This window comes from Trachurus trachurus (genome assembly GCF_905171665.1).
Source record: "Trachurus trachurus genome assembly, chromosome: 6".
Lineage (NCBI taxonomy): Eukaryota > Metazoa > Chordata > Actinopteri > Carangiformes > Carangidae > Trachurus > Trachurus trachurus.
In genome coordinates this window covers 22747791-22765576 of record NC_139897.1, presented here as the reverse complement: position 1 = coordinate 22765576, position 17786 = coordinate 22747791, and the positions used below count along the sequence as shown (strand labels likewise).

General features: G+C 44.2%; 1 protein-coding gene across 3 annotated transcripts; it reads left to right on the top strand.

Annotated features, from left to right (window-relative positions):
* Positions 1-2966: 2966 nt before the first annotated feature.
* snrkb (SNF related kinase b) lies at positions 2967-17520 on the top strand. 3 transcript variants are annotated; one of them, XM_083973646.1, is made up of 5 exons: positions 2967-3352; positions 4528-4823; positions 5617-6011; positions 12531-12672; positions 14638-17520. In XM_083973646.1, the coding sequence occupies exons 1-5, from the start codon at positions 3350-3352 to the stop codon at positions 15725-15727; spliced, it is 1926 nt and encodes a 641-aa protein (XP_083829772.1). In that variant the 5' UTR covers positions 2967-3349; the 3' UTR covers positions 15728-17520. The 3 variants fall into 3 exon arrangements, with proteins under 3 accessions (XP_083829772.1, XP_083829773.1, XP_083829771.1); XM_083973647.1 differs by having other exon boundaries at positions 4452-4823; XM_083973645.1 differs by lacking the exon at positions 2967-3352 and adding an exon at positions 3594-3692 and having other exon boundaries at positions 4452-4823.
* Positions 17521-17786: the final 266 nt, after the last annotated feature.

The following is a 17786-nucleotide window of genomic DNA, read 5'->3' as shown; positions in this document are numbered from 1 at the left end:
ATCACAACACCATGACAGCAATGTAAACAACATGTCTCTCTCACCAAAGACGGTTTAGAAATAGCAATAGAGTGTGCTCTCACCACCACCACCATCTCTTTACAGTTCACCAACTTCTTGTTTGACAAGTGACACAAACTTTAAAGGTTAGGTCTGGAGTTTTGTGCCCAAAAATAAACATTAGACTGAATACAAATGAAATCCGTCTGAATCATCACCTCTGGGCTTCTAGTCCTGTGTGGTGGTGGCTGTTTCTGCAGCGCCCCCTCCCCCTAGCCTGTATTTTGGTCTTTTGCTCTGTTTTGTTGTGCACGTGGACGTTTCTGGGTGGAGAGCGAGAGAGTCGTGTTTTCTCTCCAGCCAATGACGGAGCTCAAGTGAAGCTACGTGCAGCAGAGTAGGAGAGCTCAGGGCTGCTAGCTGCACTAGCTGTCCCTGATGCTGCCTAGTCTCTCTCGCTCAGCAGCAGTCAGGACCGCAAAGAAAAAGAAATACAGTCTGAGTGAAGCGCTGGAGCCGTGGACCGATTCCCGACTGTCACCGACACTGGTAACAAGTATACGGCCGTTGTAGTGATGCCATTAGAAATTCTCTGGTGATGCTAACTTCGGCTAGCGGTAGCGGTTAGCATCTGCCGCTAACACCTGCTTCCCAGCTCACCACGGCATAACAACATACCCGTTGTTGGTGATGGCCGAGTATCGAAATTTCACAACTCATCGCTGCGATTATTACACAGCTGCGCCTACGGGCATATCTAGCTTTATCATCAATTAGAGTAAGGGCCTCCACAGAGTCGGTACTTGGTGTCACACAATAGACTGCTCAGAAGGAAATCTTCACATTCACCTGTTTTAAATGTGACACTGTATGCTCGAGACAGCAGTGAAGTTAGTTTTAAGTTGGATATTCGACAGACATTCGCAAGCCACTCCAACATTTCATGTGCACCTGTATTGCAGGTCTGACCTGAGGTTGGAGACTTAATACTCCAACCTCAGGTCAGACAATGGTACAAATTGTGTTGGAGCCGAAAGAGAGCTGAGGGAAGCTCTCAAAAAACAAATATGGACATTTGTCAGAAGTAAATTAAGAAATAAAACTTTAACATAGGCTACACCTTTTTGGCTCTTTTTGAAATGTATGTAAGCTAATTGTAAGTGCACACCAACGCAATTATGGGGCTGGTGTGTAGGAGCCATTATCTAATTTGTTTTGTGCAAGTACCTTATTTTGACCACAGGGGTGTAGTATAGTTTCATTTCTGTTTGATTAGTAACCACCAGCAGCTGATTGAAATGAGGTGAAAAGTATTATCAGTTGGATGGTGGTGGGGGAAGCACACAGTTCTTACCAACAGCCAGAGGAAAGCCTGTGCTCTTTGTTTTGCTCCAATCCATATCAACTACATGGTAACTTTCTGTTTGTAAATATCCTTTTTGTTACAATAAATGGGAACATCACCCAAAAGAGATCAACCTTGCACAGTAGTCTATTTTGTTCACTCCTCAAGCCACCATCACGTGACGAATTAGGTTTCTTTTTGGATAGTCAACATAGAGTGACTGGCTGTTGGAGCTACTATGGTTATTGAATTGTTTTTTCTATTCGATTGGATGGTACCATGTTGTTACTGTACATCATCTTCACCATGACGACCCACCGGAGGCTGACTGTGCAACGCTTCATCGCCGCCGCCACCTCACACTTGTGGCTGCGTCAACATTCACACCTTACTGAGCAGCTCGCTCATTAGAAAACACTGTAAATAAGCAGCACTAGCAGACAACACTGTGCTCAGTATAACATTTCATTTTTGTTTGTTTCAGTAATGTTGAAAGTGAGGAACCTGCATAAATGATAGAAGTCAGAGGAACTGTAATAACAATCTCCACAGATTTCCAGCTGCAGAAGGTGAAAACTAAACTTCCCGTCACACCACCTTTTCTCACTTTGTCAGGTTTATTTTTTTTATTTTGCAAAATAGCCTATTACAAAGCTCAAAGTTAAAGTTATTCGCCTTTAAAATCAGTCACTTTTTTCAGTCCTGTGTCACCTGGAATCTCACAAGGCCTTTACTCAGATGATAAAGCAAAACCTTGCCACAGAGATACGCTGGGAAGAGATTGATCAATAAAGTTTTTATCTGTTATTCTGTTTTTAAATGCCAAGAATAAATCACATTGTCACAATCATTTCATGAAAGGGGGTAAAAAGATTACAACTTTATAGGCAACTGCAGGGCCGTTGTATAGGGGAGGAAGGTGATGATAATTCTAGGAGCTCAGCGCCTAGGACCCACAAAAAAACCCCAGTAGTCTAATCTTTGTATGACTGATTTATTCTGCCCTGACTAATACTCATAATGCTGCATTAGCATCAAAACAAAGTAGGCTAAATAAAAAATGATAATACGTCTAAGAAAACAAACTGGAAAAGTCAGGGGGTAGGGGCCCTGACTGTGCCTAAGTATATGTTCAGGAAACAAACTACAAACACTCTCAAACTTGTACGTAGGCTACAGATGATTTAAAAATGACTTCTATTTAAATCTATACAGAACCCATTCTCCAAAACTGGAGCCAATAAACAACAGATGATGGAGGACGTTGGGTGATTCACCCTTGTGCTATGTTTTAACTGAACCATAGTAACAGTGTGGGCTAGCCTACTATAATTCAATCTAGGAATGCAAGATATTTTCTATGGCATGGTAAAGTTCATTGTCCCATGCTCATATTTGTTTAGATAGCTAGAGAGATAAACTACACACACACACACACACACACACACACACACACACACACACACACACACACACACACACACACACACACACATTAGTCAGTTATATAATTTCTTGGACTTCCGCGGCGGCCATTCACTCATTTTCCTGGGCTCGTCGCCGCCGCCGCCGCCGCCGCTGCTGCTGCTCGGGAGCGAGTTGGAATGCATTGACGTCACAAGGAAGCCGCTCTGGACATGCGCGCGTACGTACGTGCACGCGCGACCACGAGATGTTCCGTCCCCTCCGCTCCGCTCGCGTCTTCTTGCAGCCAATATGAGTGTGTGAGTCTCTCTGCTCTGCTCTCTCTCATTCTTTGCGGAGCGGGCGCATCGAGGCAGTCATGAGAAAAGTATGTGCCATCACGGACACCGCGAGGATCATGGAGTATTTTTATTATTATGAACGAAAACGAGGTGGCGGAGGAGGCGGCGAGAGCAGCAGCAGCAGCAGCAGCAGCACAACACACGCAGACGTTTTCCGCGTTTAATAAACTGTGTGAGGCTGCGGAGTGACAGACAGACAGGAAGGAAGGCATCGCCGGCTCTTTAATTCCTCACAACCATGGTAAGTTCATACTGTCTCTCTCTCGCTTTCTCTCTCCACAGCTGCTTTACTGTAATGTCCTCACGTCTCTTTACTCCGTCACTGTCTGTGAGGTTGTTGTTGTTGCCGCCAGCGTTTGTTTGTTTGGAGGTGTTGGAGCAGCAGTAGCCCCCCTCCTCTCCCCTCCTCCTCTCCCCTCCGGAGGATGACTACATGCGCATGTATATGTGCCAACTCGGGACTGCAGTTGAGACCAAGTGTAGAGCAGCTGGCCGCGACACAAGTGTAGAGAGAGAGATTAACTCGGTGTTTGGGATGTGATGAAAGTGTACAGCCAAAGATATGGACGCATGTTAACACGGTGAGGCCTGCTGCTGCTATAGTGTCCACTTGGACCAGTGGAGCTGCGACGAGGGGGGGGGGTTCAAACATGCTGTGATGTGTTCAGGTAACAATAATGCTGCTGCTGCTGCTGCTGCTGCTGCTTCACTGTGATGAATAAGTGATGATGGTGGTGATGATGATGGTGGGTGAATATGATGAAGAAAACAACAATGAAGCTGACTGACACACTGTGGTAATTGCATCAATGATGATGATGATGATGAACTACTGTAGTTACTCTGGGGAAGATCTGATGATGACATCATCAGGTCTAATGACACCTTCTGACCCTCTTAGCAAAACTAATGACACACAAACACACACACACACTTACGCACACACACTCTAACACACATACATTATGGTTTCCTGTTACAGTATTGATCTGGCGTGCCGATCTTTGTGCTGGATGGGTGTTATTTGAGATAGAGACAAACAGCCCTTCAATATCTCAGAGAATAAAAGAATATTTTACCCTCCACTGCTCTCGCTGTAGCTACTATAATCCTGTACATTGTAATCCAGTCTTCACTACTTAATTTAAACTTGTTCTGTTGGGTCTGATTGTGATATAAGATGTCAACACACCAGTCAATTGCTGGAGCTGTGCCTGAAGGGAAGAGGCATTAGCAGCAGCTGACCTCATCTTAAGCCCTTTTCCCTTCGGGCCAAAGGCCAGAATTATCAACACACACTCATTTTGTCTCATTGTGTTGTCTTTTCTTTGTCCTGCCAGGCGACTCGCCGCACCTCGACGCCTTGACTGTTTTCCATCTCCTCTTTCCTTTTATACCTTTTGTATTCCCCTCCAGCCCTCCACTTCACCCCCTCCTCCACCCTCCTGCCTCCCAAATCCCCTCTTTGTTTCGAACATGGACTCCTCCGGCGAGGTGATGGCGGCCCAGGACGGACACCTTGACCCCAGGTGCAGCCCAGGTCGCTCTGATCTCAGCGGACTGTACCACCTGGGACGGACGTTGGGCAGGGGCCACTTTGCGGTGGTTAAACTGGCCCGTAATGTTAACACTGGACAACTGGTGGCTGTCAAGATGATCGACAAGACCAAACTTGACATTATGGCAACAAGCCACCTCTTACAGGAAGTGAGGTACGTAACAGATTTTTTTTCTGAGGGACAGAGCTTTAAAAAGGTTGAGAAATAATTTGAAAACAAAAGTGGAAGTGTTTCAGTTTTAAATCTGTTTCTTAAGATCATGGGGTTTCAAACAGACACAGGGATTTAAAGGTCCAGTGTTTAATAATTGTCAAAGTGTGTAATCACTATAAAATAAAATTTATTTGGTTTTCTTGCCTTATAATTCTTCTTATATACACATAGTAAGGGTCTTGCTTTAGAGAGTGTCTCCATCTTGCACCACCATGTTTGCACGAAGGAACAATCCAGCCAGCCAGTACAAGTTTCACATTTCATAAATAACCAAACAAAGAAGGAGGAGGAAACAGCAGACATATCGTAAAAATGGTTTAGATCTTCACCTCATCGCTTCATGCTCCTGAAATACTCCCAGTCGTGGTAAACAAGTTTTTTTTTTTGTCCTTGGAGGCCACTGTCACTGTGCCGACGGGAGGGGTGAGTGCGAGCGAGCAAGTGAGCGCTGCAAACTAGAATCTGAGCGCAGATATCATGCCCCCCCATTTTACACACTGGACCTTTAAAAGGTTAAAAAACATTAAAAAACAAAAGTGTCTGAAAAAAGTCTGTTTTAAGGTCAGATTTGATGGGATTTCAAACAGACATAGGGATTTTAGACTATGTGAACCACTCCGATGCCAATAATGAAAAAAAAACGCTCCTATCTAAATTTTAAAGACACTTACATCATCATTCAGAGTTTCTTTATTGAAGAATATTCAAGTCTTACATTTCTCTCCCCCACCAGGTGCATGAGGTTGGTGCAGCATCCCAACGTGGTCCGGCTCTACGAGGTCATCGACACACCCACCACCCTCTACCTGGTCATGGAGCTGGCCGAGGGCGGCGACCTCTACGACTACATCCTCCGCCACGAGGGCGGCGTGGCCGAGGGCACCGCCAAGCGACACTTTGCCCAGATAGTTCGCGCCGTCGCCTACTGCCACCGGCTCCACGTGGTGCACCGGGACTTGAAGCCGGAGAACGTGGTGTTCTTCCCCCAGCAGGGGGCGGTGAAGCTGACGGACTTTGGGTTCAGCAATTTATTCCAACCGGGGACGATGCTGGCGACCAGCTGTGGGTCGCTGGCGTACTCGGCTCCAGAGATCCTCTTGGGAGAAGAGTACGATGCTCCAGCTGTAGGTAAGTAACAGAAAAGTGATGATTTTTATTTGTTTTGTTTTTTTGTGGTTAATCTCTGATCACTGAAGGTCAGGACCGCCACAAGGGGACGCAGGATTTTAAATAACACAGAAAAACAAAAAACACATTTTGACTCAGAGTATTCCTCGAAATTTGGACGCTTTAATCTACAGTACGAGGAATGATACAACCATGATAACTGATCTTCATCTGCCCGGTCGAAGGGTTACAGGCTACAAAGGTCAAAAACCATTGTGCCAGATAAGCCGGTATGTGTAACACACTTTTTCGTCATAGCCTTTTGAAATCAAAATCTTTTCTCTGTAGTGATAAAAAAACAACTTTTGCTCAACTCATTGTGGAGCTTTCTATCACATGCAATGGTCCTCATCAGGTTCAGCAACAGAGTTTTTCCATCAGTCATCATCACATTAAGAAAGGTGCTGATGGAGCTCTTTCGATCTCGTCCAGAGGTCACACACTCTGGATGTCGTAGCTGTTGACAAAACAGTCTTAACGTCGTCCATTTAGCTTTTGATCACCCAACACGATCAGTTGCAGGAAGTAAAGATAAGGTGAGACTGTTTCATCAGCTGCTGTTTTTTTTTTTGTTAATGCCAAGGGAGATTTATTTTGATGTGATCGTGTTTGGCTACAGCTGCAACAAACTGCCAAACACCACAAATGGTCCGTATGCCAAGATCAGCTGGAAGGCTCGAGTTCATTGTGTGTTATTGTGCCTGCCTGAGTGTGTGTGTGCGTGTGTGTGTGTGTGTGTGCAGATTCATTACTTTACCTCCTTGTGTGGACTCAGTGTGGCTGCATTTGTCCCCTTGACCCTGTGTATGTATCATTTTGTGTCTCATTGTGTGTCTGCTCTGTCTGTCCTTGCTTTTATCTGTGCCCCTGTGTGTGTATGCCTGTGCCCCTGTGTTAGTGTGTGTGTGTGTGTGCCTGTGCCCCTGTGTGTGTGTGTGTGTACGTCTGTATAGGATTAGTGTGTGTATCTGGGTCAGTCTCGGCGAGCCAGCCAGTCATGAGCCAAGTGGGCACGTTCTGCAGTGGAACCAAACACTGCAGCTCAGCTCACCACCGGGCTCTTACACTGCATCGCAAGCATTTATATATCTCCGTGTGTGTGTGTGTGTGTGAGAGAGAGAGAGAAAGAGAGAGAGAGAGAGAGAGAGAGAGAGAGAAAGACAAAGGCAGATAACAGAAAAAAGAGTATCATGCCCCATTGTTTATAAAAAGCTGGGAATCATGTGACATTAGAGGTGAGGCCTGCGGACAGGTTGTGGGATTTGACGTTATAGAAACAGAGGGAACACCGAGGGCTTTGGTTTTTACGCCTCCCAGACACACACACACACACACACATATATATAAATACACAGTATGTGCGCTTCAGGGAGGTCGGTGGTCTTATCGGTTAAGCTGGACTAGGCTGGATTTTTGGCAGGGGGTTTGGGTGCTGTTTATTTCTGGTGGCTACAAACGCATCTACACTGAATACAAATGCGTCCTGGCTGCACAGCGAGCGGCTGAAGGACATCCACAGTGTTAGTGTGGACGAACCTATGGAAAGAGAGGAGTTGCAGAAGGATCAAAGTGAAATCTAATCAACTTAGAGGCCTTGAATTATTATTATTATTATTTCCCCCATTTTTCAGAGAACATCTCTTTTTTCTGTGTAATAGCCTCTGTGGGATTGTTCTTCTTCACTAACCAGAGGGCACAGCATGAAGAGGAAAAGGAGTGGCTGTGAAGAAACATTGTTCACATGCATCCATAACTTCAACATGACTTATGAGTTGCATTAGTTCCCTTTTTTTTTTTCTTTTGCTACTTCCTGTTTCTAAAAGCGTCCATACGAAGGCTGTCCATTAAAATCCATTTGTGAGCGTTATTATTACCTCCTCAAAGATTTCTTTCTGCTTCGCTTCAACTTGAGTGCACTTCTCTGTTCTGCTCTACACTTACATGACTCAACCTGTGGATATCATGATTATGTCATCACTGCGATAGAAATGTACACTTCCACCACCCACCCACAAATATATAGATATATATAAATGTGTGTGTGTGTGTGTGTGTGTTTATATTTGTGTGGTTGTTAATCCTGAGCTACACAGAGGAAGAGATGTCCCCTAGTTATCTCAGCTTAGTAAGGTGACTCATAAACCCGTCTCCACACACTGTGTCCCTTTGATATTTCTGTCTGGTATAAACCGACTGCTGTTTAATTCACTGTGCTTCCCGAGAGTCTTGGTGTATGAAAAGGTGTGTGTGTGTGCGTGCGTGTGTTTGATGATAGTCATATGATGCGGAGGAGACACAGGAAGGTCCACAGGGTCTCTCTCGCCTTTGACAAAGATAAACACTTTGCACAGTTACGCAATATCTGCCCTTTACTGTGTGCATGCATGCATGTGTGCACAGTTTTTCAAGTGTGAGTGTTAATATTAGGCTAAGCCTCACAGACCAGAGGAAATTACTTTAAGCCATTGAAGGGCATCATCATCATCATCATCATCATCATCATCATCATCATCATCATTGTGGTGGCCAGCTAATGGTATGTTGTAGGTTGGTGAGTTATGGAGGCAGAGGTTGTTCTGGGCGACAGGTTACATAAAATGTCAGATAAGGAAGAAGGAGAGCAGGGCTGGAATCGGTGGAGTATGTTCTGTGCAGGAGGAACTCATGCATGTGACAGATACTGTCAAGTCCCTCTGGGCGTCAGCTGCACACTTGGATTTACACTCTGAGCTATAAACAGCGTCGAGTGTTGTTGTAGTGTGTGTGTGTGGTTTTAGCACAAAAAATCACCCTGAAGCTCATTTGAGAAAAATAAATTCTCAGATATCAGATAATGTTTCATCACATTTATATTTTTCAGAGCAGCAAAAATTGAATTTAATGGAAGAAAGAACCTTCCAAAACAATAATTGGAGGTTTGCTACCGAATAAGTTCAGCTCGCTAATGAAGGCTGAGGTCAAGTTGGGTTAGAGCTCTCTGCATGTGCTGCTCAGTATTGAACCACAGCAAGAAGACTCATTGAGAGTAATGGCTTTCCATGCTTCCTCTTTGGCCACCGCATTATATACACCACTCATTTCTCTAGCTCCAGGGTAGATTATTGCCTGTTCGCCAGTTCGGAGCAGCAACACTGACAGTCCCCCATAAACATCCCGTTTTAGATCAAGGAGCCGCTGCACAACCATAGGTTTTCCAGACAAAACCCCTTTGTCAGTGTTTTCATACCAACCTGAAGGCTGAGGACTGTTTATATAAATAAAGCCCTTTTTTTCCAAAGCTAGAGAAGCCCAGATTTAGTTTGCCGCCGCCACCACCACCAGGCGTGTTGGAAACTCTCACAGTGTTTGTAAGTGACTAACTTATAACACAGAGCAAATCATCTCTCTTAGCAACAAAATCCAAAAACAGACACATCGCTTCGGGAGGAAAGTTGCTCAACACTGATTATAATCAAGCCCTTTGTACACTGTGTGCTTCCTGATGTGTAAAGGTTTTCTCAGGGCGATGGAGAGGATATGAAACTCATCTTGTCTTCCGACTTGAAAAGGGCGAACTTTAAATAATTTCTCTATTTAAAAAGAAAAAAAGAAACTGGCACTCCACCAATTTCACACACACAACGGTCAGTTTACTCATCATGGTTGATATTACTCAGTTGACAGATAAACACAAACTCAAAAAAAACTTTGAGATCATCGGACTTCATGTCTCTTGGATTTCAAATATTCTCAAATATCAAATTGCATCATGGAAAAATGGAAGACCCTGTACTTTTGGACATAAATTCACACTGGGGATTAAACTTGAGGATATCATGTCCTGTGTTGAACTGATTTGACCTTTTGTTTTGTTTTTTTTAGATATGTGTTTTTAGAATAAAGTCCCATCAACTCTATGAAAGTTCAATACTTAATCCTCAAGTGGCATTACCCTTCTCTAATATTACGATATTTTGAAAAAGACATGTGTTGGATTAATGTGTCACTGATTCCCAAGCAATAAGGCGTTGTTCAGCAGATTGGGGTGTGATTTCCACCTGATCCGGTGTCACTAGACAAGAGTTTCAAAATAGTCCTAATGACGCCAACATTGGTTAAAAGAAATGTCGCTCTCTTTGCACAATTCAGCTGCATCTGGCCCACTGTGTCAGAGTGAGAGTTGGTCAACAGCTGATGACCTTAATGCACCATTGAACGAAGTGGTTTCCGTGCAGAGGAGGATGCTGAGATATTCTGGGTTTGTCGTCCAAAAGTGGGCAAAAAAAAAGGAAAAAAAGAAGAAAAAGCGCTGCATGTTTCTCTGTGAACTTGGAGGACCCTTTGGAGCGGGGTCGCGTTGTTGACCCTTTATGACGTATTAGTCTTGAAGTGGCGCACTTCAAAGGAGGCGGCTCCTAAACGGGGGCCACGGCCGTGCCAGAGAAACGGATCACTCGCCATGCTCTTTTATAGTTAAACTTCTCCTCAACTGGTTTATACACACAGTGTGAATTTATGTATGTGTGTGTGTGTGTAGCGTCAGCAGAACACTAATGTGTGGTGAGAGTGTGTGATATTCCCCAGCGAGTAGAGAAAAGCACACTCCCAGCAGCCAGTGGCTTCTCCTCCCTGTTGCATAACGTTTCTCTAGACTGAAGTGAGCGTTTGCATGTGAGTGCATATTGTATGGTGAAGACTGAGAGACTCTTGTTTAGACCACCATGAGTATAATGTGGGACAATGGCTGGATGCCTGTCACACATGGGACTGGTACATGTGATGGACTCGGATCTGAATGTAACTAGTGTTGGTTTTTTGTTACTTTACTTGACTTTTGTTACTTTGTAGGACAGGTATCGGATCTGCTGAGGAAAATCTCATGGAAAAGTTGATTTACACACAAATAAATGTTTTCTAATACAACTCAATATTATTGCAGGATAATCTCTCTATTTGATCTTTGAAACATATTGCATACATTTTGTACTATCTGTCGATTTAAATAGTCTGAACTAATCTGCAACAATAACACGATGTTCTTATCTAATGCTTATCGAGTGTGTGTGTGTGTGTGTGTGTGTGTAATTTCTCAGAAAGATTTGCTGATGCCACTGTTTTTCTAAAAACAAAACAAAATAAACCAGGAATATCATGGTTTGTGTGCCACAAATACGATTTCCACGGATGTCAGCAGTCCAGTGTAACAAATGTCAACAGTCACAGTGCTGTGACAGTGAGTCGTGTGCAGGCTGAGTGATGCTTTGGGATAAATGATAACATCAACATGCAGAGATGCTGCTGTTTAACGATCCATGTGTTCATTATCTTTAGTTTTAGCATGTTAGCAGCTTGCACAAAGTGAGTGGACGTCATTAGGACGTGTTATCTGGAGATCATGATAATAGAAAATATAAAAAAATAATGAGGTTATAAGTTGAAACTTGACTTGACACACAGCGGCGCCACTGACCTTTAACTGACTCATGAAACAAATTTGATATTAGGGGTCGGAGACGGCGTTTTATTAGCCATGTGATGTGTTGTATTTTTGGTGTTACACACAGTGTGAACAGAGCGTGCTGTGTTCTCGTCTCCAGTGTTTGGGAGAAACACAAGGAGAGACGGAGGAAAGTAGGATCGTTCTCAGAATAGCACAACACCACAACAAGCCCTCTGTTTGTTATGGCCTTCAGCCCTCAGCTCCCTTTCCTCCGCATGCATACGTGCGTGCATGAGTGTGTGTGTGTACGTGTGTGTCTCTGTGTGTTTCCTTGAAGTGGCCACACTGTTCTCGCCTGTTCGGTTCACATGGACCTCCTCTCACTGCATCTGCATGAGTGCAAGAGGAAGGAGGGTGAAGAGAGGGACGGGGGGGAGAGAGAGAGGGGATAAGGGAAGGAAAGGGAGGAGACGGGAAAAGAACACACTGTCAGTACATCGGGATGCCTGCGTGTGTGTGTGTGCGTGTGTAAATGTGCATAAAAACCCAGCTGTCTACACTTCCTACAAGTCGAACCGGACATCCAGACATTACTCAAGCACTTTTCTCTTTATGTTATTTCACCTTTCTAAAGGAATAACCTCGGTGAGCACTCATCAAGGATGCAGACTGTAGTGTTTTAGTGCTGGTCTGCTCACCCTGACCTCTGACCTCCGTTCTCGAGGACGTGGAGGAAGCAGCAGAAAATAGAATTTCGCTGATGGGATCAATGAGTAATGACTCTGATCCTTTTATGTAGATTTGTCCGACAGAATCAGATTTAAATCTCATCTGTAGGCCGCCTCTGGGGAAAAAAAGGCCGGATTTTTTCTTTCCAAGCCAAAAATAATTAAAAAAATATTTTAAAACATCCCTCATGAACCATGGAACGCACAGTAGCTACTCTAAATATGCTCATAGAGCAGAGGGGTTGTTTGCTATTTTAAGGCTTGAGATGATTTGCTATTTAGGGCTAATTTTGGTGCTTTTTCTCTGTGTGTGTGTGTGTGTGTGTGTTCCAGATATCTGGTCTCTCGGGGTGATCCTCTACATGTTGGTGTGCGGCGTCCCTCCCTTCCAGGAAACCAACGACAGCGAGACCCTCGTCATGATTCTGGACTGTCGCTACTCCATCCCGGAGCATGTTTCAGACGACTGCAGAGAGTGAGTAATACGGACGAATGATCGCACACAAAACCAGAAAACACACATTTTATTATTATTTTTTGTAACCGGGTTATTTTAGATTTAAAGGCTTTACTCTCTGCCTGAGATTTTTTCGCCGTCGAGCGGTGTCCTCGAGCCACTGACTGTAAAATCATCTCATTAACGTACGTTTCACTGGATAATTTTAGTGTCCTAATTGTCTCTGACATTTTTTTCCAGCCTGCTGCAAATACAGTACAATACTTTCTTGGCACGAAACAGTGCGTGCGATGCATCTATCAAATTCTGGCTATTGTTTCCATTTATACAAAAAAATATCTGTGGCCTGAATCTTTAAACAGTATTTCAAGTCTTGTCGGAGGCACATAAACACAACCCTGAAACAAAACACAACCCAGATGTACTCATGTGTCCTCTCACAGCAGAGTGAGCATCGGTCCTGTCGGGGTTAGGGTTACAGGGTTCGGTGAAAAGTGGTAAAAACACAAATTAACATCACAGTGCAGTTCATTCAAGTCAACCCGACATCATTAGAGTGGTATTTTGTACTCAACTAGAGCCACAAATGTGTATTTAATCCACGGCTAAAAGCTCCAGTGCCTGTCTAGAACTATTTTAGGAAACTACGCAGCCGTTTTAAAAATGAAATTATGCTTCATTTTATATTTATGGAGCTGTTTCTCCAAAGAGTCGCATCTTCTGACAAGAATGAGTCTCAAAGACAGGGAGAGGAAGTCACAGGGTATTAAAGGGATACTTCACCCAAAATCAATAATTCACCAATTTCCAATTTCGTGTTTGGAGAACTTTCAGTTATCAAAACGCTTTTGTAGTTCCAGGGGCTGGCAACGGATTTTCATATAATGGCGGCGGATAGAGCTCAATTAATTTGATCTCTGTTTTTATCCTTGTTGTAGCAGTAGCTCCCAGTGGCTCTGTTGTGTTTGTGCGCATGCGCGAGATTTGCTGCGAGATGTTCGTTCATCGTTGTAAACCATTGGATGTTTGATGTAAACACGGAAGAACATCTCGCAGCAAATCTCATGCAGCCACTTGGAGCTACTACTACAACAACAAGGCTAAAAACAGAGATCAAATTAATGTTTTCCGAACAACTTTTTCATGTGGCGGCTTCAGGACACTTGGGTCAGTACAGACGAGCAGTATGGAGGTATTTGGATGTTTCATAGTGTGCGTTTTGGACGATTCAAAAGTGAACTCTATCCACTGCCATTATATAAAAATCCGTTGCCAGCCAGACCCCTCCTGGAACTCCAAAAGCGTTTTGATGACTCAGAAAGTTCTCCAAACCCTTCCTTGGCATGATGGCGAGTAGAAAATTGGTGAATTATTGATTTTGGGTGAAGTATCCCTTTAAGAAGCCGACTGACATGTGGTTGTTATAGTCTTAGGAGACAAATATAGAGATAATCAATATTATCTTGTAACATGAGCATGAACCATATACACGACCACAATCTTTGGTTTAATAAAAACCGAAACACACCAGATTAGTCGGTGTGGTGCGAATTGCAACATAAAAAAAGAGAAAAAGAGCAGCAGTGATGGTTACATGTGTTTTACAAAAACAACAAAAACTGTATCTACATGCAGGTCCTACTCTAAAAAAGTTTGCTGAATGAACACCGTCACACTCAGCTGAGGTTACCAGGCGACAAGAATCAACATCTGACCCTGCCTGCGCTCGTCAAATGAATTAGCCCTCGGTCACATGACGGTGTGTTTGATGTCAGAGTGGGACAGAAAAGCCTTTGAGACTTTTTAAACTCCTGCAGGTTTCAAGTAACATTCATTGTCGGGTTGCGTGGAGAGTAGACGACCCAGATCGGCTCTGAATCAGGTCATTCTCCGCATCAGATGTAACGTCTGATCGCTCCGATCATGTAAAGCGAGGACCCTTCGTCTTATATCTTCATTAACCAGTTTCTTCCTCCCTGTCAGTCTGATCTCCAGGATGCTCCAGAAGGATCCGTCTCTCCGCGCCTCGCTCGAGGAGATCGAGGCTCATCACTGGCTGCAGGGGCTGGACAACGCGCTGCTCAGCCCGGAGGCGCCGCCGCACTGGCTCTCGGGGGCTCTGTCTCCCAGCTCTCCCCGCTTAGGAGTGCCCGAGTGCGGGGACTTGCTCGCCGCGAGGCCGCCCCCGACTCAGCAGCCTTTCCCCGGGCCGTGGCAGCCCAGTCTGAGCTACACCCTCCGTCCGCCGCCGCCCGAGGAGCCGCAGCTTACCAAGAACCTGCCTGCACTACAGCAGATATGTGAGGAGGAGGAGGAGGAGGAGGAGGAAGAGGAAGAGGAGGAGGAGGGAGACAGTTTGCCACCTGTGGAGGAGGAAGAGGAACCAGAGGAAGAGGCAGCTGAGGAGACCGGCGATGAAGCAGATGATCAAGTCTGCAGAGGAGAAGATGAAGACGACAACGAGACAATCGAGGAAGAAGTGGGTGAAGCAGCAGGCGACGACAACATGGAGGTAGAAAGAGAAACTGAGGAAAAAGACGGCGGTTGTGTGATTTCAGACCAACCGCTCGGTCACGGAGACAAGTCGGTGAGTAAGACTCTTGAAGCGCCGCCGTCGTCTCTGCCTGGCTTGGTGGTCCCGTGTTGCCAGGGGACGACGACGACGACTGCTGCAGAGGAAGGAAAAGACGCAGGGACGACAACGACAACAGAAGAGCCCAACAACAACAACACGACCAACGACAAACCCCCCGCTGTGTCCTCCTCCTCCGCGAGACTCGGCCTGAACTGTAAAGAGGCGCCAAAGACAGAAACGGACGGAGGAGGAGGACACGAGGAAAAAGCGGAGGAGGAAGACGCAGCACGACAACAAGACCTCGTTACGGACAGAACGCAACCCAACGAGGCTGCAGCGCCGCCGAGGGCAGAGCCGGGGAAACGACACAGCTTGAAGCTGCGCGAGAGACTCTTCCAGTTCCCTCTGTGCGAGAAAGCTCTGGCCTTCAACCTACCGGCGCACAACAAGCCCAAGATCCTCCCGCTGGCTCAGTACAACTGCTGCCATGTGCTATAAGAGTGGGACGCTCTCTGCTCACAAGGGACGACACGGGCTGTTTAACATTCGCCGAGTGGCTGACTAGTGAGCAACAGAGACCCTGTGAAGTGGCAAACCGCTGAGCCTCCCCCGCTGCTCAAGACCTCAGACTTCGGGGCTCCGCAGGAAAAGAAAAGAAAAGAAAAAAGCTCTCGGCAACAAAAGTGTACAGGATGGGACTTGTACAGCTTCATACCTACTAACACTCGGTTTATTGTGCTCATGTAATCAAACGTTGTGATAAGCTGGAGGTGGTGGTGTACAGCACAGTTAGTCAGACTTAGTAGAACCTCATCCGTTATGCTGCTGCTGCTGCAAACAGGAGCGACCGTAGAATTACAATAGGAGGACTGTAGCTTAGAGACATTACTGACCCTATACCTGTACAGGAGAGACTTGAAGAAAGGAGGAGGACAGGCAAGAGATAGACTTTTTTTTTCATTGAATAAGCTATAGTCTGTTTTTTGTTTTGTTTTTTTGTTCAAAAGGTGCCTACAATGATCTAAAAGGGTTTCATACTGTATGTGGCCACTGTGTCATTTGGGTTCTGACAGTAAAAAGACAAACAAATATAAAAAAAAGAAAAAACTCTAAGGTGAGAATATTCTATTAGTAGATCCATGATTTCATATTTTATAATGGATGAATTAGAATAAATGTTGAACCAGCTTCTTGCTACAGAGTAGCTCTCGTTTTCCTCTTCCCTTTGCACAACCTGCTTTTCATGTTGGTTTAAAAGCTCTTTATATAAACGTCATATAAAAGAAAGACTGAGACTGTTATTATATGATATGATATGATATATGATATATGATATGATTTCCTCTTAATCCTAAAGTCTTATTGCTATAATGACTTGTCCTAACATCCTGTATGATACTGTTTATAGGACCAGTGATCGTTAATTGGGATGCGGGTCTTCCATGGTGTTTGAATATATTCTTATTGATTATTCTGAACATTTGAATAGTACAGTATTTGATCATAACAGTTTTATTTTGGATGTGCAGATATAAAGTTCCTTATTTTTTTCTTTGTTTGTTTTTTTATAATATGACAAAGATATAAATTCTCTGAAGAGATATGTGGCTTTGTGCATGTTCTTACTGTTATTTATCACAATATACCTCCATGTGTCTTGGATCGGACAGGACCTTATTCTTGTGTAACTGTACCTTGAGGTAACCCACTGAATGATGAATTGCACACAAGTACAACAATTGTAGCTTTCTACAAGCAGTATTTTGGGGTCGATGGATGGACTTGTTGGTCACCTGGACCAAAGTAAGAGAGATATGTTATCGTGTAGCCGAGGAGTCCCTCTGCATGGTATTATTTTTCCATAATGCCTCTGTGTGTTCCTATATTTTTATGAGTAAACTGCATTTTCCTTCTTTTGAACCTCAGACGTGAAGAGTAAAGATTTGTAGAGTAACAGAAGGCCAAAGCTGTACTATAAGCTACATCCTCCTCTTTATAGTTCAGTAAACAGAGCTTCATCCCGTCAGACACTGCAGTGTCACGGGTACAACAAATTGGATTTTTAACTCGTGACCTGTGAGCAGACAGTCCTCGCCTATATAAGGAGCGGCTGTCACGTGAAATCTGATTAATTGCTCATATTTCATCAACCGTAGGAGCATCAAATCTGTGCAAAAGAGGGATAAAATCCCATTATTTGATCCTGTGTGATTGCAGCCTGTCTCTCCTCAGCGTGTCTGTGTCTACTGACCTGCATTATAACTAGGACCACGTCTCTACGGAGCCATGAACTTATTTTTCTGTATTTATTTATTAAAATGGATTAAATAAAAAAAAAGATTATGTGTGCAGTGTGTTTATTTCACAGAGCAACGCATGCTTTGACAATGCTTCATTCTACTTCATACTTCTACTCCACAATAGTATCACTCTATTATATTTATTAAGTCACTTCTCTTTATATAAACATGTGATACATTAATAAAATACTCCTTGTGGCTACATATAAAAAAATGTTTTTTTATTACAGTTTTGTGCAAAGTGTGCCCAAGGATCA

Bases quoted from the DNA above. Each gene is read 5' to 3' on its own strand.
- snrkb (XM_083973645.1), top strand. From the start codon at position 3,652: ATGAAAGTGTACAGCCAAAGATATGGACGCATGTTAACACG. The intron at 4,824-5,616 runs GTACGTAACAGA...CTCCCCCACCAG, and splicing joins CACCTCTTACAGGAAGTGAG to GTGCATGAGGTTGGTGCAGC. The intron at 12,673-14,637 runs GTGAGTAATACG...CCTCCCTGTCAG, and splicing joins GTTTCAGACGACTGCAGAGA to TCTGATCTCCAGGATGCTCC.